This window comes from Lygodium microphyllum, chromosome 1, assembly GCF_053477565.2.
Source record: "Lygodium microphyllum isolate KBCC chromosome 1, Lygodium_microphyllum_v1.1.10, whole genome shotgun sequence".
NCBI lineage: Eukaryota > Viridiplantae > Streptophyta > Polypodiopsida > Schizaeales > Lygodiaceae > Lygodium > Lygodium microphyllum.
In genome coordinates this window covers 130,801,665-130,827,017 of record NC_141135.1, presented here as the reverse complement: position 1 = coordinate 130,827,017, position 25,353 = coordinate 130,801,665, and the positions used below count along the sequence as shown (strand labels likewise).

Here is a 25,353-nt window from a genome sequence, read left to right as displayed (position 1 = left end):
CACACAAACACCTAGCATGGGCAAATGATTAAATGGTAATGTAGCTTCAAAGAGGTGCACCAAAAGTCCTCAAGGAGTCATCCTCATGTGCCAAAACAAATCCACCATGTTATATGTTGAGGTGTTGTAAAGGAAGTGCAAGTCTTAGAATGTGAGCTTCATCTGATGTTGTAGAGCAAAGGTGTAAGGTGGCATCGTATGGGCTTTTGAAGTATTTTGACAATGTTAACTTATTATATTTCTTTTACATATCGTGACATTGCAAACTCAGTACCTTAAGGATATCAACTATTGCTTTGGACCAAGATTGGAGAAGGCATTGATGATGTTGCTTCACTTGTAACAAGTCGCTGCTTTTAGAAGCGAAACAAGCCGCTACTCTCGACGAATAAATAGCACAAGCTTTCGAGAAGCTGCAACTTGGTGTGAAAGGACCTCTATTCTGCATTAAGAGGAAAGTGACAATTGAATCGAATTAGTTTTGAATGGATTACTAATAGATTTCTCTTTGCATTAACGTTTAAGAGAAAAAGATAATTAAATTGGATTGGATTATTGAACGGATCCACAGTAAGCCAAGGCCCTTCATGCAACTTGCTATCCGATAGCAATGGAGGTGGCAGCGAGAGGTCTGATTCTGCAGCCATCGATTGTTTACCAAGCCCCCGTCCGTGGTAAGGATGTAAGAAGACGCAGCAGCAGCAGCAGAGATGCAACGAAAGCAGCCATGGTTGGAACAGGCACTGACTCAAGGAAGAAGAGCGCGGTGGTGGTGGGAGGTGGCTGGGCTGGATTCGGCGCAGCCCATGCGCTCTCCAAAGCAGGCTTGGCGGTGACTCTCCTCGATGCTGCGCCGGCACCGGGTGGCCTTAGCACTGGCTACCGAACATCTCAGGGCAGGCCTGTTGAGGCTGGCATCAAGGGTTTCTGGTAAACTGTTATATTGCACTCGCCTGAGAAGATGAAAATTCTGTATTATGTCTTATCATATTCAAATTAATATGCCCTTTATTTATACAGAAGAAGTTTAAGGCACTTCCCACATTTTAATTCCATTTCTCAAACCCCCAAAGCTCTGACAATATCACGAGCTGCTGCATGGGAGCCCTGTTGCCGCAGAATGAGCACGCTTGCAGTCCCCAACCCCCACCGCAACAGGCTAGGCATGGGGTGGCTCCCTTGCAAGCTTTGATTCTGTGTTACCACAGGTGATATCATAGAGATTTAACAATGGAAAATGGCTAAAACTTTGTGTTAGAGAAGAGGCAATCTGCTGTTAGACAGGTGTTGTGTCTTGTATTGCTTCTTCATCTCTTCTCAATAGGGTTTAGCTATGGTGCCATATCTATATTTGCTCTCAGAAGGCTGCAACTGTATGGTTCATTACTTCCTCACCTGTTGTTACAAGTGCAACAGGTCTTACTCCAGTGGCTCTTGCAGTTCATGACATTGACATCTCTATGCATCCATATACTTTGTTTTTAAGCTATCCACATTACTCATATTGTGTTTGTTGGCATTGAGATAACACATATGAAATATCAATTGTACGATCATTATAATTAATCTATCTACATACTCACATTGTGCTTGGCATTGAGACAACGCATGTGAAGCTTCCAGTAGGTGCACTGCAGATCTCTTAGTGAGCTAGGAAATAAGCTATATGAGGTTCTATGTTAGCCTAAGGCGGGTCAAAGAGTTTTCTCCAATAAATACTTGTGAATTGCATGAAATTTCTCTCTTGAGGAGAGTTCCTCACCTAATCTATTGCACCACCATTTCTATGGTCCACATATATCAACAATTGTAAATACTTAGTACCTAGTACCTAGCTAGGTTACATTCTTCTGAGTGCCAACACATGTTGTGAGCCTGGAAGTTGGAAGGTATAGAGTCGTCACGAGTTTAGATGTGTTGTTTATATGTAGGGTAGTGGTAGAAGGGTACTTTATCTTACAAAATGAACCCTACTGATAGCTCACATTATGAGACATTAGTATGAAGTTGCATCTTTATAAGTTCCTCATGATTTACTATTCAAACTGCTTCTGCACAAGCTATCAGCCCTCATGCATTGGTCAAATGCAACTTTGGCATATCTTTTTCGTGAGTGAATATATTTTGCATTTCGTGCAACCATGTTCATCACCATTTTCTTTGGGTTTTTCATATCAATTATTATCCTCTTCCACCCCCTATCATTGCTAGGCAACCTACATGCATTTGTTCATGATCAATCCTAGTGGCAACAAGAAACTTGAACTCAAGAAAAGAGGGAAGAGGAATGAGAAACAATAGGTCAGCATGTACATTTGTTTGAAGTGTGAGCAAGATTGCAAGGTGTTACTTGAGGGGAGGAAGATATGAGCAGCGTTATCTAGGAAAATTGTGCTAATTGAACTTTTATATTAGTGATAGCTTATCGAAAGTTGACACTTTGAGTGTCAAAATTATTAGCAAGGATCTTTCATGTGCCAATCCTCCTACTTCTAGTCATGTATTCATGACATTTATGATGGGATAACATAAAGTATTAACAATGGAAAATGACTTAAAATTGTGTTAGAGAAGGTGCCACAGTAAAGCAAAAGTGGGCAGCACATAGGTTAGGTGGGTAGACCTATAGTAGGTGCCCAGCAGGCTGCTGGAGATGGACATAACGAGGATGAAAAATATGATAGACATGATTGACATGAAAGCTCCAAACATCCTTGTTTGACTCAAGTTGTGGCTCACAACTAGGAGATTGACACAAGAAGAGAAACTAGCCTTCTTGTGGAGAAGGGTGGGGAATCCCTGATTTACAAGTAATTATAGCAAGTGGATTTCACCCAAATAATATAATGAAATTCAACACATTACCAACTTTGGGCTAGATTGGCCTCATGAAAAGAGACAAGCCGACATTGGTTGGCCCCAAATTAAAGCAACATGATAAGTTTGGGTTGACTTCCAAAACAGAAGCTTTCGTTGGCTATAGCTCTCAATCACAAGGATACATGATTTTTGATCCCATATCATGGGATGTCTATATTGTCAGAAGTGGAGCAGCGGTGGAAGCATAAACATGTGCTGAAATAAACTGCTGAAACACAAGACAAAAAGAGAAAAGAAAAGAACACGATACAGATGAGAACTCAGATGTATGCACGGGAAATGGAATCCATATATCTGAACACGAGACAGTCGCATACAACAGTGAGTCACTGGCTGCGTGGGGACTGGCACTGGCTCCTCTCTCCACAGAGTCTGCAGATGGTGAAGATGAAGTGACTGACTGAGGAGGAGCCACTGAGTATAAATAGGCTGAAAAAGTGGGGAGCAATAATGCTGGTCGGACAGCATTTAATGCTGGCCGACTGGTGCATAAAATGCCCCAATGGCATAAAATGCCACACCAGAAAAATACCTAAAATACCTAATAAAAAATGCCCAGCCCAGATCAAGCTCAGACTCACACATGAGCTGACAAATACTCTGCTAACATATATGAGCTTAGTTGTGCAATTCATTGAGTTTCCAAGTATAGAGTGGGGTGAGGAGCATCCTATTCTTGGAGGGCTAGGTGATAGTTGCACACTTGATCTAGTGTCTATGGAACCTACGCCTCTTGAGGCTCCATTGATAAATGAGGAGATTGCTCCTTTATTGGATTCCTTGTTGGTGGATGTTCCAGAGACTTTAGGAGAGGCAAAGACACAAGAGGAGTATCAACCTTCTCCTCATTGGGCTCGTGAGAGACATTGCCATGCAAGGATTGAGGGGCTTTCCAAGGAGTGGCAACTGCAAGATGGCCTATGGGGATCTCGAAGGAATTGGGTACACTCCATCGAGCTTGTTTGCACTAACTATGGTTTGATGACCTGTGCCATGCAAGATAGGGAGTTGACATCGATAAAGGAGGCATCAGAATTTGCTTGTTGGCAGAAGGCCATTGAGTAGGAGTTGGAGTCCATTGAGTGGAATGACACTTGGTACCTTGTGCCTTAGCTGGCTCATTGGAAGGTGATTGGAGTTAAGTGAGTCTTGAAGACCAAGTATTTTAGTGATGACACACTTGATAAGCACAAGGCATGGCTGGTTGCCAAAGGCTTTGCACAATGGCTAGGTGTTGACTTCCATGATAGTTTTGTCCCCATAGCTCGTATGGCCACCATTCGGATAGTACTTGCTCTTGCTAGTCATAGGAGATGACTGATTTACTAGTTGGATGTCAAGTCGGTGTTCTTGAATGACGACTTAAGGGAGGAGATCTATGTACAACAACCTCTTGGCTTTTCTACCTGAGATGGTAAGGTGTACAGGTTAAAGAAGGCCCTCTATGGCCTCAAACAAGCTCCCCACACTTGGAATGAGAAGATTGACTCATTCCTTCGAGATAAGTTGGGCTATTAAAGATTTGTCTCCGATCCAAATTTGTATATCCACACATTAGCTGGAGGGCATATACAATGTTTGTTCTTTATGTGGATGATCTCATTCTGAGAGATGACCATGCCTAGATGGTCAAGTAGGCTAAGAAAGCACTTGATGAGAAGTTTGAGGGGACAGATTTGGGGTTTCTTCATTTCTTCTTAGGTCATGAGATATCTCTCAAAAGTAATATGCGCAAGAGTGCTTGACCACTTTTGAGAGATGTAGGTATGTTGGACCATTTCTACTCCCATGGATTTGAATTGGAAGGTTATGGATCGTATAGATTCCTTGTTGGTAGATGCTTCTTGCTATAGAGAGTTGATTAGGTCGTTGATTTGGCTTTTAATATTTCATTGTACTTAGGCAATGTATTAGTTGGAGATAACTTTAACTTATGGACCCACTTGCACGGTAGTGCATGTTTGCTCTTAAGCAAAGGACTAACTCCTAGATAACATTCTTTCCCAAAGAATCCCTCTTTGACTACATAGCCCTCTTCTATGTATAATTGTCATCTATGCATAATTGTTATCGAGGACTTTAGGAGCTTTGACTACATAGCCCTCTTCTATGTATAATTGTCTTCTATGTATAATTGTCATCGAGGTCTTTAGGAACTTTGACTTGTTTGTCACTTGTTTTGACGGAGGAAGTAGCTCATTCTAGAGCACTCGGTTTATTGCCTTTCAATGCATTTTCTCCTCGAGTCGGGATTTTTTGTGCATTTTCCGAGCAGTTTTTGCATATAGCAGTCTGCCTCACTTGTTAGACATTGTCCACCTTTTCTAGGATTTTTTTTTGAGCTTTACTAGCATTTTACCAGCATTAAATGCTGATTGGTCATATTTTTGGCCCTAGATTGCAATTGGCCAGTTTTTATGGTTTGTGCCTATTTATTTGACACTTCTCCCACTTGGTAGACACATATCTTCCTAATCCCTTGGCAGGTGCACTTCAACTCTGTCATCTTCCTCCGTCTCCGGTGTTGCCATCATCATTAGCTTGATTTGGTGCCCTCATTGATGTTGTGGGCTACGTGTAGCGACTGATCAATCCTTGTTTTGTATTCAACATTCTTTCCTTGTCGAGTTGTAGATTACTTGGTTCTTTTCTTGCAGTCTCTCTTTGTTCCTGTCTTTGTGTTCATGTTTCTTCTTTCGTTGCGCACTCTCACAAAATCAAGGTTTCCTAGTGCTTCCATCAATAAGTTGAAGTTCCACACTTGACTATCATGGCTTGTGAATTAAGGGGAATTTGTGAAAACCCTTCGCGGATGGCTTAGAAAGGGTGATGTATAGACAAGGTCCTAACTCATGTTTGTTGCAAGTTCAATCATTTAATGTGTACTCAAATGTTATAAGCCAGAAAAGGTTACAAAGTGTTGCAATTTGCTTTCATAAGCACAGATTCTCAACATCATCAGTTAGGAAAGGATCAACATGTGGACGCATTCTAATCTAGTTCCACAATCTTGTAATGTATCATAATTGCTACCATTTGCTTATCATAAATACGAGCATCAACTCAAATCCGTTAGAATATCTTGGTAGATATTAATCATTTTTGCAGAAGGAAAGCTAACTTGCCAAAGAGGGATGGCTAAAGGATCTATAAAACTTTGTTCCAAGGGACACTTTGTCTTCTAGAAAATTACTAGCATCAATTGCCATGAATAGTGCACAAATCCTTTGCTAGCAAGATTGTCAGCTCATGTGTGAGTCTATGCATACTAGTTGTGATGGGCACATTTGTTAGTATTTTAGGCATTTTTATCATGGTCACTTTATGTGGTTTTTGGCATTTTATGTTAGTCGGCCAGCATTTAATGCTGGCCTTATTGGGCTCCTCCTCCTCCTATGATATATAGTCATCATCATTCACTCGGTGGACTTCTTTCTAGAGAGAGGAGCTGGTGCTAGTGCCAATGCAGCCAGTGACTCACTATTGTACGTGACTATCTTGTGTCTGGTATATGGATTCCATTTCTTGAGCACATCTCTGAGTTCTCTTCTTTTGCAATATACTTCTATTTTCTCTCTTATGTTTTGTGTTCAACAGTTTATTTCGGCACTTGTCTATGCTTCCACTTCTGCACCACTTTTGACATGGTATCAGATTGTAGGATCTAGGCTCTTGCTGCTTGCTTCTCTACTGATTACAGGTCCTTCTTCTCCTTGCTAATCAAGCGCCAGTTTGTTGCTGCAAATTGACCTGTTTGCTGCCAGTTATATCAGTGTTTTTTGCATTTAATGCAGTGACAACATCCGTGCACTCCTGGATGTGCGTTATCAAGCTCCATTGCCATTCCATCCCTTGGCAGTCCCCATACTACTGTGGACTTCTGATTTTTGCTCAGCATCTCTGCGTTCTCAGATTTGGTCTTAGTCTTGTGCAGGGCGACATCCTTTGACTAATTGCTTGTGATTAGCTTGTGACTATTGCGTGTGAACTCTATTTTTGTGCAGTCTATGCTGTTTGGTTGGTTGCCTTCTCTCTATGTCTATCTTCTGCATGGTATAAGATTGTAGGATCTAGGCTCCTGTTGCATGCTTCTCTACTGATTACAGGTCCTGCGTTCTCAGATTTGGTCTTAGTCTTGTGTAGGGCGACATCCTTTGACTCATTTCTTGTGATTAGGTTGTGACTAGTGCGTGTGAATTCTATATTTGTGCAGTCTATGCTGTTTGGTTGGCTGTCGTCTCTCTATATCTACCTTTAGCATGGTATCAGATTGTAGGATCTAGGCTCTTGCTGCATGCTTCTCTACTAATTATAGGTCCTTCTCCTTGCTAATCAAGCGCCAGTTTACTGTTGCAAATTGACCTGTTTACTATGAGTTATATTTTCTACATTTAATGCAGTGATAGCATTTGCACACTCGATTTGCGTTTTCAGGTTGCGTTGCCATTCCACCCCTTGGCAATCTCCATATTGTTGCGGACTTTTGATTTTTGCTCAGCATCTTTGTGTTCTTAGATCTAGTCTTAGTCTTGTGCAAGGCAACATCCTTTGATTCATTTCTTGTGATTAGCTTGTGACTACTGCGTGTGAACTCTATTTTTGTGCAGTCTATGCTGTTTGGTTGGCTGCCTTCTCTCTATGTCTACCTTCTATCTTCCCTTCTTATCCTCTCAAGATGGCTCTTTCGTGCACTTCTATAGATGATAAGTTACATGGACCTAACTATCTAACATGGAGTGCTGTCATGAAAGCTTGGTTTGTGCAGAAGCAAATTTTTTACATTGTTAGTGGAGCTATTCCTCAGACTTAGCATCCTTTCTCTCTTCTTGACGATTTTGATGAGGACAACCATGAGGAAGTTATACTTACATGGGATTTGGACGATGCACGTGTATATTTTGCATTGCTTCGTTGTATTTCTAAAGAAGTTCTACTGGCGATCACCTCCTACAGGACATCTCCTGAAGTATGGTCGAAGCTTCAGATGTTGTACAAAGCACCTTCCACCATGCATGTAGTGATCCTTTATGGCCAGCTTTTAGATGAAGTTTGAGCCAAAGAACACCATTCAACCCTTTTTGCTCTGTGTTAGATAGGTACAGTACTAGCTTCGACACATGCAATTTTCCCTTGAGAGGCACATCTCGTGGGAATGGTACTCTACAAGCTTCCCCTGGAGTTTAATGGAGTGGAAAATGCTTTAAGGGTGCAGCCTTTATCTACATCTGTGAGCTTTACACATATGTCCTTGATGTTGATTGAGTATGAGGCATCTTTGCGTCTATAGGGGAGGCTTATGGAGGTTCTAGTGAAGCCTTTATAGTTTCAAAGCTTGGTGACAAGAAGAAGATGTTGAAGGCCCAGTATTATCACTGTGGTAAGAAGGGACACTTGCAGAAGGATTGCAAAGAGTTAATAGCCTCATGGAAGAAGCAAGTGAAGAAGAAGTAGTAGGATGCGGACTCCTTTGATGAGTCATCTTCTTCCTCCAACTCCGATTCTCCAGCCAAGGGAAAGTTCAAAGCATGAAAGGGATCTGCTTCTTTAGATGGAGGGAAGGGCTTGGTGGCCCCTTTCTTTGTTGCTTTCTAGTCTAGGTGATGCAGACATCCCTTAGAACTCTCTAGTGCGAGAGAGGAGTGTTAGATGGTGGTGAGATAGGGCAATCAAGCCTCATCTATACAGGTATATAGGTGCACAGGTTCAAGAGAGGGATATCCCTAATGCATCAAATGAAGTTTGGTAGGCTTAAACCTTGGAGCTAGGATTGGCATCTAGGTTCATGATCGGCTTTTATATGATAGAGAGTAAGATTGGCTCCTAGTCTTGAGCTCACATGAGGGGACACTTTGGCGGTTTTGCCGGGGAATCCATGGTCACATATGTTTAGGCATTTTCGATAAGTTGGTTTTGTATGCTAGTGTGAGACATTGATGACAAATATAGAGACATGTTATGGTTCTTCTGTATTTTTCAGGAGTTGGTATGATTGATATCAATCTTAGGTTCTCTCCGAGGCACCTTGGTGGTGGTTTGATCACCCACTGCCTAGGTATCCATGGTTCTACTTTGGTGTTCTATGTTGTATGAACTCTGATGAGTCCTTATCATTGTATTGGATCATCCATGATCTAAGAGGGGGTGTTAGCAGGATTGTCAGCTCATGTGTGAGTTTGTGCATGCTAGTTGGGCTGGGCACATTTGTTAGTATTTTAGGCATTTTTATTGTGGTCATTTCATGTGGTTTTTTGGCATTTTATGCCAGTCAGCCAGCATTTAATGCTGGCCGACCAGCAGCAGCAGCAGCAGCAGCTGCTGCTGCTGCTGCTGCTGCTGCTGCTGCTGCTGCTGCTGCTGCTGCTCCTCCTCCTCCTCCTCCTCCTCAGATATATAGTCATCATCATTCATTAGGTGGACTTCCTCGTGGAGAGAGGAGCCAGTGCCAGTGCCCACGTAGCGAGTGATTCACTGTTGTACACGATTGTCTCGTGTTTGGTATATGGATTCCATTTCCCAAGCACATCTCTAAGTTCTCATCTTTTGTCTTGTGTTTAGCAGTTTATTTCAGCACTTGTCTATGCTTCCATTGTTGCACCACTTCTGACATCCTTAGGGTTTGATATCAAGTGGAAAGTGTACAAACATTTAGGAATACCAACTAGGCATAATCCAATAGTACAACCAATCTCCAATGTCAGAAAAGGCCACCTCAAATGTCTGCACATCTTTACTCATTAATTGGAATATCACAAGCATTGAATGCCGCGTTCTCAGGTCCACTCATTGACCATTTATCCCTAGGCCCCACACTCAAATCGGCTACCCTATCAGGTCTTCTCATATTCCATTGGACAGGACTATTGGTTCTTAGAACCCCATAGGACCGTGTTTATAATAATATCTCTAGATTATGTCCATTCCAGCCTTTCAAAAGAACCGCATCTAATTTCTATTGACAAGAGCACCAGCTCGAATAACAGTCCCAGGTACAAAAGCTAATACATGGATTAATTTTCTGTATTCTATATCTGGAAGCAAGGGCAAATTGAGTGTGGGCATTACAGACTCTCTCTCAAAGTGAGGGCCTTCCTAATCTATTCATGGCAGAGGTTCTACCTGTTTGTGCTTCGTCAGCTTGCGGTATTTTGCCCTCAAAGTATCGGTAAACTTGCAGACATCCAGGTGTAGAGTTATCCTCATGCTTTGGAAGGTGTACTCTAGTTTCCTCTAAAGCATTTTTTAAAATGAGTATAAGTACGATAATCAATCAGAATATGCTTTGTGTGGCTATCGGTCATAGATAGTATTGTGAAGGATCCAGTGAGGTCCTAATGTTATGTATTGGTAGAAAGTAATTTTAATGAAGGAGAGGGGGAGAGTGGGGGGGGAACTGAAGGGAGAGGATGAGAGGAGGGAGGGGTTCTGCTACGATAATATTTCATTCGAAGCCTCTAACAGTTTTCGTAGTCACTGATGTGAATTGGCTATTGCACAATCTAAATGCCCAGTATTATTCACAGGTTATAGGGTCTTTCCACTTCATGAAATACTTTGAAGTTTGGAGAGTCTAACAAAAGTAACCTGTTTCACTGATCAGGTGGCAGTATCATAACATTTACAATCTTATCAAAGAACTTGGAATTGTAAGTTTTTCTTTGATTGATTGTTTCTCTTCAACGTCATTCTAGACTTATCTGATTACCCATTTGGACACCCTATCTGCAGCCTTGGCCATTTACAGATTGGACAAGAAGCATGTTCTACTCTCCTCGTGGAGTTGAAGTGGAAGCACCAGTCTTTAATTCCTTACCAAGAATTCCAACTCCTTTGGGAACTCTTATCTACACTCATCCGTACTTCAGGTGCAGAGAAGTAAACATTGCACACTTTTGAACTTGTTTTTGGAGGTCATGTTGTTGGAAAGCTCTAATTTTGCTCTTCTTTATTTAAGATCATTGCCACTTGTGGATCGATTTACAGCTTTTCCCCTTATTAAAGCTCTCATAGAATTCGATGTGGTGAGTCATCATTTGGATTTAAACCACTCTTCTTCAACATAGTCATTATGGTTGTTCACCAAGAGTGTCTAAAATGGTTCAGGCTATCAAAATGCCTGGTTCTGGTTCCTATGTGTGATTGCACTATGGAGTGTATTTTGTGCAGGAAGCTTCACTCAGTGATTATTAAGGTGCACTGGTAAGATGATTCCAGGATGAAGAGACATATAAAAGATACGATTTGATGACGGCGAGAGAGCTGTTCCGTGAAGCTGGTGTCTCTGCACGTTTGTACAAAGAATTTTTAGAGCCTATCTTGCTGGTTACCCTGTTTGGACCTCCAGAAAATTTATCTGGTGAAGCTGCCCTCTAATGTGAACACAAAACTTTTGTATTGTCAACTTGCTTAGTGGTCACCTTAGTTGTGTTGTATGAGAGCCCTGGGCTCTCAACACATGTATATCTCTCCTCACTCTATCTTTGTCAACCTTTGGAACAGCTGCAGCTGCTTTGGGTGCCCTTTACTTCTACGTTCTAGCTCATCAACAGGATTTTGATGTACGGTGGTGCAAAGGATCTGTAGTGGATCTTATCTTCAAACCATGGCTCAAGGCAATTGAAAACATGGGTGGCCGTGTGCTTGGTGGGAAGAAAGTACAGAGTGTTGTCTGCGATGACTTAAATCGAGTATCTTTTGTTTTGGCATGTACGCACCTATTTGCTATTCGGCTTCTGACCTTAAAATCTCAAAGTCTAGCTTTTTTAAACATTTTTTTGGTCTGCTGTTTGATTATTTTCTCAAAGCTGTGTTGTTGGACAAAGAAACAAGACTTGCCGTACAGATTATTTTTGCTGTCAAATTTATGTATAAGAATGTTGTGAAATTTACCAGTCAATTCGAGGTCTAAACAAGTGCTAAATCTGAATGGACTTAGTAAATGGGTCAACTGTACTTATAGTCCTTATTGTTTGTTTTTCATGAATAAATTGCACAAGAATATGAAACTGTAATTCATGCATACATCATGCTATGAGATGTCTGTTGAGCATTGGCAAATCCATGGAACTACCACTGAGCAATGTGAGTGGAAGGTGACCTGCAGCCGACCACTGAGCTGGCATGAGTGGAAAAAAAAAGGGAAGAGAAGGAAGTTATTTTTTCCTCCTAGGCACTATTGCTGTTTCATTTCCAGGATGGGCTCGATCATTAAGTTGGCTAGTTGAAACACGACAATCCTGAAGATATTGAGGGATGTAGAGGCCAAACACAATAGAATGGAGATGGATAGCTGCAAACTATGCCGATAGACAGCTGAACAACAATAGAGTGAGGCTTAAAGCTAAAAATGCAGCAGTCCAGCTCTGGGCACAAGCATAGGGTGGAAAGGGCATGATGGCAGCATGCCATGATGGTGATGTCAAGATGATTAATGGCAGCAGGGAAAAGTTGGAGAGTGGCAATGTTAGCGATTCCCCTTCATAGAATTTTTTGAGCTAGTTGTCCTACCAATGTTCAAGGATCTAGTATTCCATGGATTATTTTTTTGGCACTGTTTTGAGAGCAAAAAAATGCCAGATAAATAGGATAAGGTTGTGTTGATTTCTTTGTGCCTTAACACCCCATCTTAGGCCCAAAAAGAGTATGATTGAAGGGAATGAGAAGTAGTCTCTAAGTTTGACCCAAAAGGTCCCACCCCAACGAGACCAAGGCATCGGAACGAGGGTGTTATGTGGGATTACCCAAAGGACTACAAGGATCAGAGAGGTGATGAATGTTCTCTTTTGAGTCACCCAAGACTTTTTGGTCTCCAGCCACTTGTCGAGGTCATCGAGTCTTATACTTTTCTTATGATAATTTTTAGTTGGGGGACACATTGTTAGATGCACGTGTCATGCATCCTTTGAGTTTTCTTCACTCCCAATGTCCTCATTGCTGCTACAAACTATACTGTGTGCAAAGAATGCCATTGTATCGGCCATCTTTGTTCCTTGTGCTGATATTCAATCACGTTTTTCTTCTCTTCGTTTGTTCAGCATCATTTTGTTCTTTCTTCTATGATTATGTGTGCTCTCTGACATGTTCATGAGGATGATGATGAGGACAACAATGATGATGAGGCTGTAGCTTGAGGCTTGAGCTCATCGTTTTTTATGCATTAGGGCAACATGAACAATTACATTATGAATTTGAACTTGATTCCTGGCTCACATATGATGCATACATTCCTTCCCCCCTTGCTTCTTGTTAGTGGAGTGAATCAAAAAGGGCTGCACTATGCTAAGCTACCTGGATTTTCTGCTTAAATTATCCTATTTTTCTGGCCCTTAGATCAGCCCCCAAAAAGCACTTGTTCAATTTAGATGAGGCTCAAGACTTTTCGGTAGGTCAGCTGGCTCAGATTGTTCTGTTGCACTACAACTTTTATCCCTTCTTCCTTCATCTTCGCCTTCAGTGCCAGCTTTCCACTTTCATCTCTCCATCATCCAAGCTGCTGCAATAGGGCAACACGTGCTGGGAATAACGGCTCTCGTGCCTTTAAATGTGCTCGGGTGTGAACACACCCTTAGTACTTGTACTTACACATATATATCTATCTAAAAACCTAAAGGTACTCGTTCGTCATTGTACCTAAAAACGTGCTCACTCTCTGCTATTGCTCTCACTCACTCGCTCTCTCTCTCACTGCACGTAACAACTCACTGTCTCGATCTTCGTGTCCGACCTGTCACTACAAACTAGTATCAGAGCTGCGGTTAAGGAGTTCGTACTTCTCGGAGTTTGAGCAGGAGCTGACAAGCAAGCATGCAGGTCGTGAGGTCGTTTTTTGACCTGGCAAGCAGGCGGGAGGCAGTCAGTTGCAAGAGCTGACGAACGACAGGTGACCGGTTCTGAAGACACACTGCAGGAGACCCTAGACGACATGTTGCAGACGACTAGGACTAGATGAAACGACCAGCAGGCGACGTTGTAGATCAGACGATGGCCAGTCCACGCGGGTTTGGCGCGTGACGGGGGCAACAGCCGTCAAGACAGGCCTAGCGCGTGGCGGGACAGTCGAATGGGGTCAATGGACCTTGTCACATCTTTAAAAAATAAAAAAGGGGAGAAATTATATTTCTTCAAAATCTCCTTTGAATTTGCCTCTTGTCCTCCAGGTATTCGCGCATGCAAGCACAGTGCGCAAATCTGTGTAGGTTTAGGTCCAAAAATTTGGGGCTTTTCCCGAATTTGGGGATCTCAACGCAGAATTGGACAATTTGACTCAGAAATTGCAAAGTCAATACACATTTACCTGGGAGTTTTGGGGCTTTTCACATTTTAGTGAAATTTGGGGATTTGTCTAGATTTGGTGTGAGCAAGATGCAATAGTGCTATCTGTCTTAGAAATTGCAGGAATTTTGTGACATTTTGTCCCATTTGGGGCTTTTCATGTACATGCACAAATTGAGCTGAAATTTACCCAATTTCTTGACATTGATGCACATTGGACCTCGTGAAATTTGGGGCTTTTGCAGCCTGGGAAAATTTTGTGCAGCATTTGGTCATTTTATGTACATGTAGGTTGAATTCCGCGCAATTTGGACATCAACACTTGGTAAAATTTGGGGGTTTTGCTGAAATTGCTCTATTTTGGCAAAATTGGCCTGTCCTATGCATGACAGAGAAAATGCAGATGTGTGGTTGATGCTTTGAGCACAAAATTTTGGGGTTTTTTTGACCGTTCGTGTCAACTTTTATGCCCGTGGATACATGTACAATAGAAATTGCAGCTAAAATTTGGGATTTCTCATGTAATGTGATGTATATGCCCTTGGAACAGTTGTAATTAGTTGTGGAATGCTGTAGCACATGGTTTGGTGCTTCTGAAAATTTATTTACAGATCTGAAATTTGTGCTTCTACGTGGTCATTTATTGCTGGTTGGTACTTTTTTGTACCTTGGTCACTTGGGTGACAGTTTGGGCTTGCATTTGCTGTTTTCTTGGCCACATTTGGGGCTGAGAATCATGGCTGGAAGCAATGATAGTAGTAATCTGATGCACATAAAGAAGCTTGAAGGAGCACATAACTTTGCAGTTTGGCAAAGATAGTGCTACAATACCATGTTGCAAAAGAAGCAGGTAAAGCCGATCAAAACCAAAGGGGCAAAGCCTGTGGACATGGAACAGGATGATTGGGATGAGTTAAATGAGCTTGCACGCCCAACCATTGAGCTATCGATTTCTAATGCCTTGCTGTTTAACATTGAAGGTTTGGATTCTGCATATGCTATATGGACTAGACTGGAAGAACTGTATGCACAGAACAGTGGTGCAAGCAAAGTGTATTGGCTGAAAAAGCTTATCGATTTGCGTATGAAAGAGTGTACATCAATGTTTACTCACTTGAGTGAGTTTAACTCCATTTTTAGCCAGCTAGTTGCCTTGAAGTTCTTGATTGATGAGGAATTTAGGGCTACTTTTCTTGCTTTGCACTCTACTAGAGAGTTGGGATACATTCAGGACTGCTATGAGCAATTCTAATGTGATCTTTTTGTATGCTGATGTAGAGAGTGCTCTACTCATGGAAGAAATGAATCGGCAAAACAATGCATCCAGTAAGTCTTCCAGTGCTTTGCATACTAGGGGCAGATCACAGTGGAAAGGCAAATATGATAGCAAGGGATGTAGTAAATCACGCGGCAAAGATGTTGAATGCCATCATTGTGGCAAGAAGGGTCACTTTAAACACGATTGCTACAAATGGAAAAAAGAGAAAGAAAAGGGCAAGAAGATAGATGATAGCAAGGAAGAGAAGAAAGACAATTAGCCTAAGAAGAGTAGTGTAAAAATTGAAGAGGTGAATGTAGTCACTTATGTCAGTGATAGTGGGAGTGACGTACTCTTTGTCTCTTCACACTTTGGTGCACATGCTTTACTTGTAGATACAAATGATGACATGCATACTTGGATTCTCGATTCAGGTGCTTCCTTTCATGTCACCCCTCATCGTGAGTGGTTCTTTGCTTATATAGGGGGTCGACATGGTGTTGTCCATCTTGGGGGATAACTATGCATGTGAGATTGTAGGTATTGGCAGTGTGCAATTACAATTTCAACATGGCTTTGTCTTTACACTTCAGCATGTACGACATGTATCTCAAGTCAAGAAGAGCTTGATTAGCACAAGGTAGCTAGATGATGATGGTTTTTATAGAAGGGTGAAATGGCCAAGATACCATATGCTTCAGTTGTTGGCAGTTTGATGTATGCTATGGTCTTTGGTGATAGAAAATGGAAGATTTGTAAGGGATCTAGGGTTATTGCCAGAGGTTGCAAGAGTGATACTTTGTATCCACTTCATGTATCTAGTGTGCATGACCATGTTGTTGCCGTGACCGAGTAGCCAAGTGTTTCTTTGTGGTATGGCCGGTTGGGACACATGAGTCAAATAAGAATGAAAGTGCTTTCTTGTTTGGGTTACTTGCCTTGTCTTCGTCATGCTGATTTCGAGCATTGTGATCATTGTATTTATGGTAAACATGCACATATGTCTCATAAAAAGTTTCTTTCTTTGAAATCTTCTCCTCTAGAGTTAGTATATTCGGATGTATGTCAAATGCTACGATTATCTTTAGGGGGGAAAAAATATTTTGTGACCTTTGTCGCTGATGCTACACGGAAGGTATGGGTTTACCCTATTCGTAGCAAGGATGAAGTGCTAGACAAGTTTCAAAAATTCCTGGCATTGTCTGAAAATCAGACAGATAAGACACTTAAGTGTCTTCGCTCTGATAATGGTGGGGAATATGTGTCCAAGGCCTTTCAGGCATTTTATGACAACAAAGGGATAAAGAGGGAGCTCATTGCCCCTCATAATCCACCCCAAAATGAAGTTGCAAAGTATATGAATCGGACTATACAGGACAAGATCCGTACTATGCTGTCTCATACTGCATTTACCCATGGTGTTTGGGCAGAGGCTATTATGACAGCTGTTAACTTGATTAATCGGTCACCAAACAGGTCTTTTGGGGGGGGGGGGAGTTCCCCAAGAAGCGTGGTTGGGCAAACCACCTTCATATGCTCATCTGAAAATGTTTGGCTCCGAGGCTTTTGTGCACATTCGTAAAGAAAAACATAGCAAACTCGAGCCAAAGTCCTGTAAATGCATTTTCCTAGGATATGGTGACGAGGGTGAAATGGGTTATAAATTATGGGATCCTGAGAAAAGGAAAGTAGTACGTAGCAATGATGTTACCTTTCGGGAAGATCGCATGTATAAATAGCCCGAAAAGACTGAGGAGGTCCGTAGGGTTGTGTTCCGGGAAGAAATACCTTTTGGACAGCAACATGTGCCCACTGTGCAACAGCAAATACATGTTGTAAATGGACTTGTAAATGCAGAAAATAATGTCGGAAATGATCAGCCAGCAATTACTCATGATAATGAGCCACTACATGTGTAGAAACAGCCAGGACAGCAAGATGTTAATGTTGATTTGCAGGCTGAAATGCCAGGATAGCATGTTGAAAATGGAAATTTGCAGGAACAGGTAGCAAACAATAACCATTGGGTTAGGAGATCTTCTAGGGCTACTAGACAACCTGATAGATTTGTTCATGGTGCAAATTATGTGGTTGATTATGTCATGTTGATAGACTATGGTGAACCGTCTTGCTTCAAGGAAGCATTGGACAGATAGGACAGCAAGAAATGGTATAAAGCCATGTTGTCAGAGATGGAATCGCTTGAGAAAAATGGCACTTGGGACTTGGTGCAGTTGCCTAAAGGGCAGAAAACCCTTTCACGCAAATGGGTTAACAAGATGGTCACTTTGGTTCCTTGCCAAAGTAGAAAGCAAGATTGGTTGCAAAGGGGTACAAGCAGGAGCATGGAACTGACTTTGATGAGATTTTCTCTCTTGTAGTCAAGATGACTACATTGAGAATCATTTTGGGCTTGGTTGCAGTTGAGGATATGGAACTCATATAGATGGATGTAAAGACTACATTTTTACATGGTGATCTGCACGAAGACATAGCAGCCTAAAGGATTTGTGGAAAAAGGGAAAGAGAAGATGGTATGTAAACTCAAAAGGAGTTTGTATGGGCTGAAACGAGCACTAAGAAAATGGTATCATAAGTTTGATACATTCATGCAGTCTCAAGGCTTTCATAGAAGTCAAGTGGATCACTGCTTGTACACCAAGAAGGCAGCAGATGGCAGCCTAATTATCTTGGTTTTGTATGTTAGTGACATGTTGATTGCTGGCAGGGATACTCATGCGTTGGATTTACATGAAGGATCTTGGTGATGCAAATCACATTCTTGGCATGCGAATACTCAGAGATAGGTCGACATGCTTACTCTATCTATCTCAGCAGGAGTATATCTCCAAGGTTTTGTAGCGTTTCAATATGGAGGGGGGGAAAACAATTGGGGTTCCATTGCCTCCATATGTGAAACTCAGTGCAGAGGACATCCCTACATATAATGATGAGATGGCCAAGATACCATATGCTTCAGCTGTTGGCAGTTTGATGTATGCTATGGTTGCTACACGTCCTGATATTGCCTTTGCAGTGGGAGTGGTTAGCAGATACATGGCAATCCATGGCAAGAAGCATTGGGGTGCAGTGAAAGGTATTATGAGATACCTCAAAGGCACAAAGGAGTTTGTGCATGTGCTTTGGAAAGTAGAAGGCATTTGTTGTTGGCTTTACGGATGTAGACTATGCTGGTCATGCAGGTTGCAGGAAGTCCACTTCTGGGTATGTGTTTACTTTCACCGGAGGAGTAGTCTCTTGGATCTCTAGACTACAAAAGTATGTTGCATTGTCTACTACTACAGAGGCAGAGTATGTGGCTGTCACTGAGGTATGCAAGGAGGCTTTATGGCTTTCACGTTTGGTGGGAGAGCTTGGCATCACAGAGTTACCTGTTCTCCATTGTGATAGTTAGAGTGCTATCATGCTAGCACGAAATCCTGTCATTCATGCAAAGACAAAGCACATATTGGTGAAGTACCACTTCATTAGAGATGTACTTGACAGCAAGAGCATTGAGCTTGTCAAAGTGCATATAGATGATAATCTTGCAGACCTTCTCACGAAGGGTCTTCTGGTAGAGTAGTTTGCTCATTGCCGACAGATGATGGGAGTTGGATAGATATATGTATTTCAGCTTTGTACATACCTAGACTTAGCTGATTCTTTTTTCCTCTTAAGGCACATTGCCTTTAGGTGGGAGGTTGTTGGGAATAAAGGCCCTCGTGCCTTTAAATGTGCTTGGGTGTGAACACACCCTTAGCACTTGTACTTACACATATATATCTATCTAAATACTCACTCGTCATTGTACCTAAAAATGTGCTCACTCTTTGCTATTGTTCTCACTCTCTTTGTCTCTCGCTGCGCGTAACGACTCACTGTCTCGATCTTCGTGTCTGACCCGTCACTACAAGATGAACAATGACATTATGCATTTGAACTTGATTCGTGGCTCAGATGTGATGCATACATTCCTTCCCCCCTGCTTCTTGTTAGTGGAGTGAATCAAAAAGGGCTGCACTATGCTAAGCTACCTGGATTTTCTGATTAAATTATCCTATTTTTCTGGCCCTTAGATCAGCCCCCAAAAAGCACTTGCTCAATTCAGATGAGGCTCAAGACTTTGTTAGGTCAACTGGCTCAGATTGTTCTATAAAAGTTGGACACAGTTGCACTAAAACTTTTATCCCTTCTTCCTTCATCTTTACCTTCAGTGCCAGCTTTCCACTTTCATCTCTCCATCACCCATTGACAAGCTGCTGCCATCCAGTACCATACCAGCTGCTGGTCTGCCTGTGGCTGCTGCTGCCTGGCCTGCTGGTGGTGCTGCCCAGCTGTCCACATCCACCTGGCTGTGGCTGCTGGTCAGCTTCTGTACCATTTATTGCTGTTGTGGCCTGCTCATTTCACCTTCCTACTGGCTGCATTTGCATCTGCAGCAGATGCAGCTCGCTGTATTTTTCCCTCCAGCTGTTGCCATTCCTTTCAAAGGCTGTTGTTAGATTGCACACTCTTTTGCCATCCTTGGCCTAATAAATTACTGCACTTTGACATCCAGCCTGCTATCCTGCTGTCTTCAGCCCTCTGAATCAGATCTATCCATCAACATCGGTGCTTTGCTGCAGCACGGATCCATTCTTGAAGGATGGCACTGTCTGACACTACTCCGACGAGAGGCAGTGGCTGTTGGATAGTTTCCCCTCCTTGAGCACACTCAATTGTATCTTTTCCCTTAATTCATTCACTCATTCTTCATTCTCTTTTTCATTTGCATTCTTTTCTGAATTCAATGTGTGTTAGTTTTTTCTGTTGAGAAACACGGATCTAGAGCTAGTTAGCTATGGTGGACGCAAATTAAACACACGATACATGATCAAAATGAGAGATTGTAACTCAAGTGAATTAGGTTCCAAGATAGATTAGCTTGGACTCATAAAGACAATCTTGAGTAACTCAAATTGATAGTTCCATTGCATTGAAATGAGTATCAAGTACATGCTTATATAGCTTTTTGGATAGTACCACTCTTCCTCATTGGGCATATGGGATTCTGAACATCTCTTCCTAGAGCATACATCATTTGTCTATCTTCTAGCCTCTTCAGGGCGCCATACATCTAGTCTCTATGGGCAAGCATCATTTGCTAATCTCAACACTCCCCCTCAAATGATGAGTTCCTACACCTGTTGGCATTTTCCCCCCCTATATGCGGACATGGACCAAGAGACTAGCTCTTTGGCAGCCTTAGTCAGTTCAAGCTTGAAACTCGACATTTTCGGTAGGGTTATCCACTATGGGAATACATTTTGCTTATTTGTGGCAGCAAAAAAAAAACTTCTTCATCTTTGTTATGCTTCTTTGGCACCCTTTGTCTTTAGGCTCTTTTCCTTTGTTGTGCTCTTTATCCCTTTTGTTGATGCGTGGTATGTGCATTTTTCTCTAGTTTTCTTGACACAATCTTTCTGCTCAATGCGATAGATATAATCTGGTACATTGCTTTGACATGGTAGATTTTTTTTGACATACATGACTTGGTGGTCTTGAAATACATAGGATTGATTTTTGGCTTATCATGTGCATTGCAGTGTTTTAGGCATTCAAGATGGATACACATCTCTTTGAATAGCTCTTGGGCTTGTTGGGATATATGGCTTGATAGCACATCATGGCCTTGGATACATAGAGTTTGGACCTTTGGCTTAATGGCTATATAGCTTGTCATTACATTGATGTTGGATCTTCTTTCAAAACCACACATCTTCTTAAGGTGATTACATAAATCAGTTCAAGGCAAAGGATAGAGTGAATAGGGCTACTTGGACCACTTTTGAGAGCAATAGTGTGAACACACATTAAAAGAATTAGCTCGAGTGTGAAAGGAGAGATTGAATTAGGTCTTTTTTTCAACCTAAAGCCTTAGACTTTAGGAAAAAATAGAAAAAAAACCGGAATGGAGAGAATATCAAGATACAGGCGGCGAGCTGCTTCAGGCGGCATTTTTTTTGTCTTCTCATCTCGGTCTAATCTACAGGTATCTATGATGGTAGCGCTAGCCTCTGTCCTCTGTGGACTCGTGTTGCAAGGATTGCTGCAGGCATGCTGTCACTTTGCCACATCCAGGGGCGCGCTTCAATTAAGCAAAGGAGCTTGGCCAAACTCGTCTGCTGGACCTCCTCTTGCAGTAGAATTAGAAGCTGCTGCTTTCGACTCGTAGAGCCCTTGTCTTCTTCCATGCTCACCTGTCTCAAATGCTCCAGGTCGCACTTGTTACCAACGAGCATCGTTACGATGCTCATGTCTGAGTGGAGCCGACGTTCTTCTAGTCATCTTTAAATGCTCTGGAAGGTGATTTTCTTGGCTATGTCGTAGACGAGGAGAATTGCGACAACTTCCTTGTAGTACGCCAAGGTCACAGCCCGGAAACGCTCCTGGCCCACCATGTCCCAGATTTGAGCCTTGATCTTCTTGCCATCGATGATGAGACTCTGCGACTGAAACTCGACGCTTCTCTATCTATTACACCCACTTCTTCTTTCTCTTCTTTGTCAAACCAAAAAGCATACTCTTTCCTTTTTCTTCAAAGCAAAGCCCTTGCTTGTAATTGAAAGCAAGTCCTCAGCTTGGCCTTAAGTAGGCCCCTCTTCTTCTTCCTCCAAATGATAGCTTCTGAAATGAGAAATGAACCTTAATACCTCTAATGTGAACTCCAAACTGAGCTTCTTGAGCAGCACCGCAACACCTTGTGTCTTGAGCTTCTTCACCTCATATACAACATTGGATATTGGCTTGAAAAATTGGAATAGAGATAGGCATGTACAAGGAGAAGAACGAGATGGAAAGGGTTTAGAATATGCAAGGAAGAAGGAAATGTTAGGAAGCTATGCTCACTAGCTATCTAGCTCAGCCATGGCTTTGATTGAGAAACACGGATCTAGAGCTAGTTAGCTATGGTGGATGCAAATCAAACACACGATACATTATTAATATGAGAGATTGTAACTCAAGTGAATAAGGTTCCAAGATAGATTAGCTTGGACTCATAAAGACAGTATTGAGTAACTCAAACTGATAGTTCCATTGCATTGAAATGAGTGTCAAGTACATGCTTATATAGCTTTTTTGGATAGTACCGCTCTTCCTCATTGTGCATATGGGATTCTAAACATCTCTTCCTAGAGCATACATCATTTGTCTATCTTCTAGCCTCTTCAGGGCATACATTTAGCCTCTATGGGCAAGCATCATTTGCTATTCTCAACATTTTCTTTGTGTTCTCTGCAAATGTAGTGATCCTCACACAATAGATGAGGCTAATCTCAAAGAAAGGCCACAAACAAGTTGGTATCCGTCTCAGAGCAGTTTTTGAATTGACCAAGTATTTGTCACTGCTTAAGATTTTCCCTTTATGTACCAACATAATGTTTGGCTGCAACATTCCATCAAACTCTTCCATCTTAGGTGGGTTTTCAGTCATGGTTGGCCAATGGTTTATCATGATGTTGGTCAATGATTTATCGTGATGTTTATGATGGGTGCCATGCTGGTAACTAATCAAGCTTTGGCAGGGTAAAGCTCTAGTAAAACCTTAGACCTAGCATTACTTAGGTCTTTTTTGAGAAGGTTAAACATTAAAGGTTCTTTTCTTTGCTGTTTAAGATAACATAAAGATATTGTAGTGTGCAATACTGGTTGAGTCATCTATAAAGCTTCTCATCACCACCATTGAACATCTTAGGCCAAGTCACAAAGTTTGGAAGATTCAGTTCTTTTTCACTTCACTTAATCAGTTGTGTTCATTTGTTGATATCTGCACTAGCACCACCCAATTTGTCATTTAAAGGTTTCTATTTTGCATTTTGAACAGACTGCTGATTTGAGTAAAGGTGGCAGGACATAAAGCAGAACAAACCAACTGATTCTTTTATCAAGCATTGTAGCGAGTCTAGTTCATGTCTGCAGTCCTTTAGTGACATAAAATAATCAGGGGGAAGGAGTACTCTTTTTATTATTTTTGGTACCTTACATTGTAGTTTTTTCAATATTTAATTCAGCAAATACCTCCGGAGATCTGGAACTATATGAGGCGGATGTAATAATATTTGCCGTTGGAGTTCAAGCTATGCAGGTCAAGAAAGTTCAAAGCCCTACTATATGTTTTGATTCTGTTTCTATTTATAGTGGAACCCAAAATGCTTATTCTACTCATCTACTGATGAAGTAGCACCATGTTAGGGATGCAGAAAATTGTGGCTTCCTCCCCAGTTTTAGTGCAAAAGGAGGATTTTTCTGTGGTTATGAACATTGGAACAATTGATGTGCTTGCTACACGTCTTTGGCTAGACCACAAGATCAATCTACCCACAGCTTCCAATGTGCTAGCTGGATTTGAGCCTACAACAGGAGGGACCTTTTTCCATCTAAATGAATTACAGGTCCATATAAGAATGTACTCCAACTGATTTATTTTTGGTCCCAATCAGCAAGATAGCACAATAAATTGGTCAGGATCAATCTTGAATATTAGATGAAATTAAGAGGATGTGCACTGAACTAGTCACAATAACTTTTCCTGAAACCTATGCAGTTTTAGGTTTTATTCCCTTTATGAATGTTGGTGTTATATCTGGTGTTGGTGTGCTGATGTCTCCAGGAAGAATTTAGACATGAAAGAGGCAGTGTCCTTGAGGTAGATTTGTATCATGCAAACCAGCTTCTTCCTCTTCCAGATGATGCCATCATAAACAGGGTAACATTTCTTTCATCTGGGTGTGTAAATATGGCCGGAAAATTTTTATTGAGAGCATAATGTATTAGAGTGCCCTCTGTACAATGTTTTTCTTCAAATTATTTATGGACATTATTGCAAGTGCTTGAATCTTTTTGTAATGTGTTCAGAAAGTGTCAGGGTTCATATGGGACAGCATGACTGCAGTAAAAAACTTGAGTAGCTCAGTAGAACTGAGATGAACGGGGCTCTTGACTGCAGTAGAGGATTCATGAATGCAGTCAAAAACTTGAGTAGCTCAGTAGAACTGATATGAACAGGGATCTTGACAGTAGAGGATTCACTGTAGCTGAATTGGCTCAGAATACTGGTTTATTTACTTGACTTTGGTCTGTTTTGTTCTTTAAAGCATTAGAATCAATCCTCTTTCTGTTTACCTCAGATAATGAAGAACTATCTGGCCAAGTGCAACCCAATGTATTCTTCAGCAACTGTCATTGACAGCAGTGTCCTGCGTTTTAAAGGGGCAGTTACCTGCTTTGGTCCAGGAACGCATCAATACATGCCATCTACCTCTACCAGTCTATCAAACGTTTTCATGGCTGGTGATTGGTTGAACCAAGGTCCAGGCTCACATGGTGCGAAAGGTCTTTCCCAAGAAAAAGCATATATAACTGGCCTTCAAGCAGCTAATGCAGCTGCATCATTTTTGGGAATAGACAAGCGTACACCCATTCTAAATGTGGAAAAAGATGAGGTTCATATCGCTGCTGCAAAATCAGTAGTGAGGCAGTATAAACAAGTGCTGCAGGTATCTGGAATAAAATCACCCTTTCTGTGGTGACTAATTTGTATGAGATACATAGATTGATGTTCAATTATAGAAGAGAAATAAAAGGATCTGGTAGTGTCTCTGTATCCTGGTTAATTATGGCCAACAACATATAACCAGCATATACACGAGAGCCATTACTAGTACCAGACTGTAGCTCTCCATTTGAGCCAGAGTCCCTGATGTAGAGAGAGGAGACGATTTTTTAAAATCCATTCTGCGTGCACTCCAGTGATTTTTTGAATTTATCCAGTTCTGTGTCACGGGCATCCTAGTTTTAGCAGCATGAAGCAACATAAAAGAACGGCAAAATGCTTAAACAATTGCATAATTGTAAAAGCAAAGGTAGTGTTAGCCTTTGTTCAGGTGGTATTTGCTTATGCTCAA

General features: G+C 41.6%; 1 protein-coding gene across 2 annotated transcripts; it reads left to right on the top strand.

Annotated features, from left to right (window-relative positions):
• The first annotated feature begins 557 nt into the window (after positions 1–557).
• Positions 558–25,353, top strand: LOC148041686 (uncharacterized). Of its 2 annotated transcripts, none has more exons than XM_087681267.1 (10): positions 558–930; positions 10,478–10,523; positions 10,606–10,742; positions 10,832–10,898; positions 11,092–11,233; positions 11,383–11,583; positions 23,461–23,534; positions 23,650–23,841; positions 24,060–24,155; positions 24,577–25,353. In XM_087681267.1, the coding sequence occupies exons 1-10, from the start codon at positions 611–613 to the stop codon at positions 24,976–24,978; spliced, it is 1,677 nt and encodes a 558-aa protein (XP_087537393.1). In that variant the 5' UTR covers positions 558–610; the 3' UTR covers positions 24,979–25,353. The 2 variants fall into 2 exon arrangements, with proteins under 2 accessions (XP_087537393.1, XP_087537386.1); XM_087681260.1 differs by having other exon boundaries at positions 559–930; positions 11,377–11,583; positions 24,577–25,351.

Coding starts and splice junctions, on each gene's coding strand:
- LOC148041686 (XM_087681260.1), top strand. CDS start 611: ATGGAGGTGGCAGCGAGAGGTCTGATTCTGCAGCCATCGATTGTTTAC. Junction 10,524..10,605: donor TTATCAAAGAACTTGGAATT/GTAAGTTTTTCT, acceptor CCCTATCTGCAG/CCTTGGCCATTTACAGATTG. Junction 10,743..10,831: donor TACACTCATCCGTACTTCAG/GTGCAGAGAAGT, acceptor TCTTTATTTAAG/ATCATTGCCACTTGTGGATC.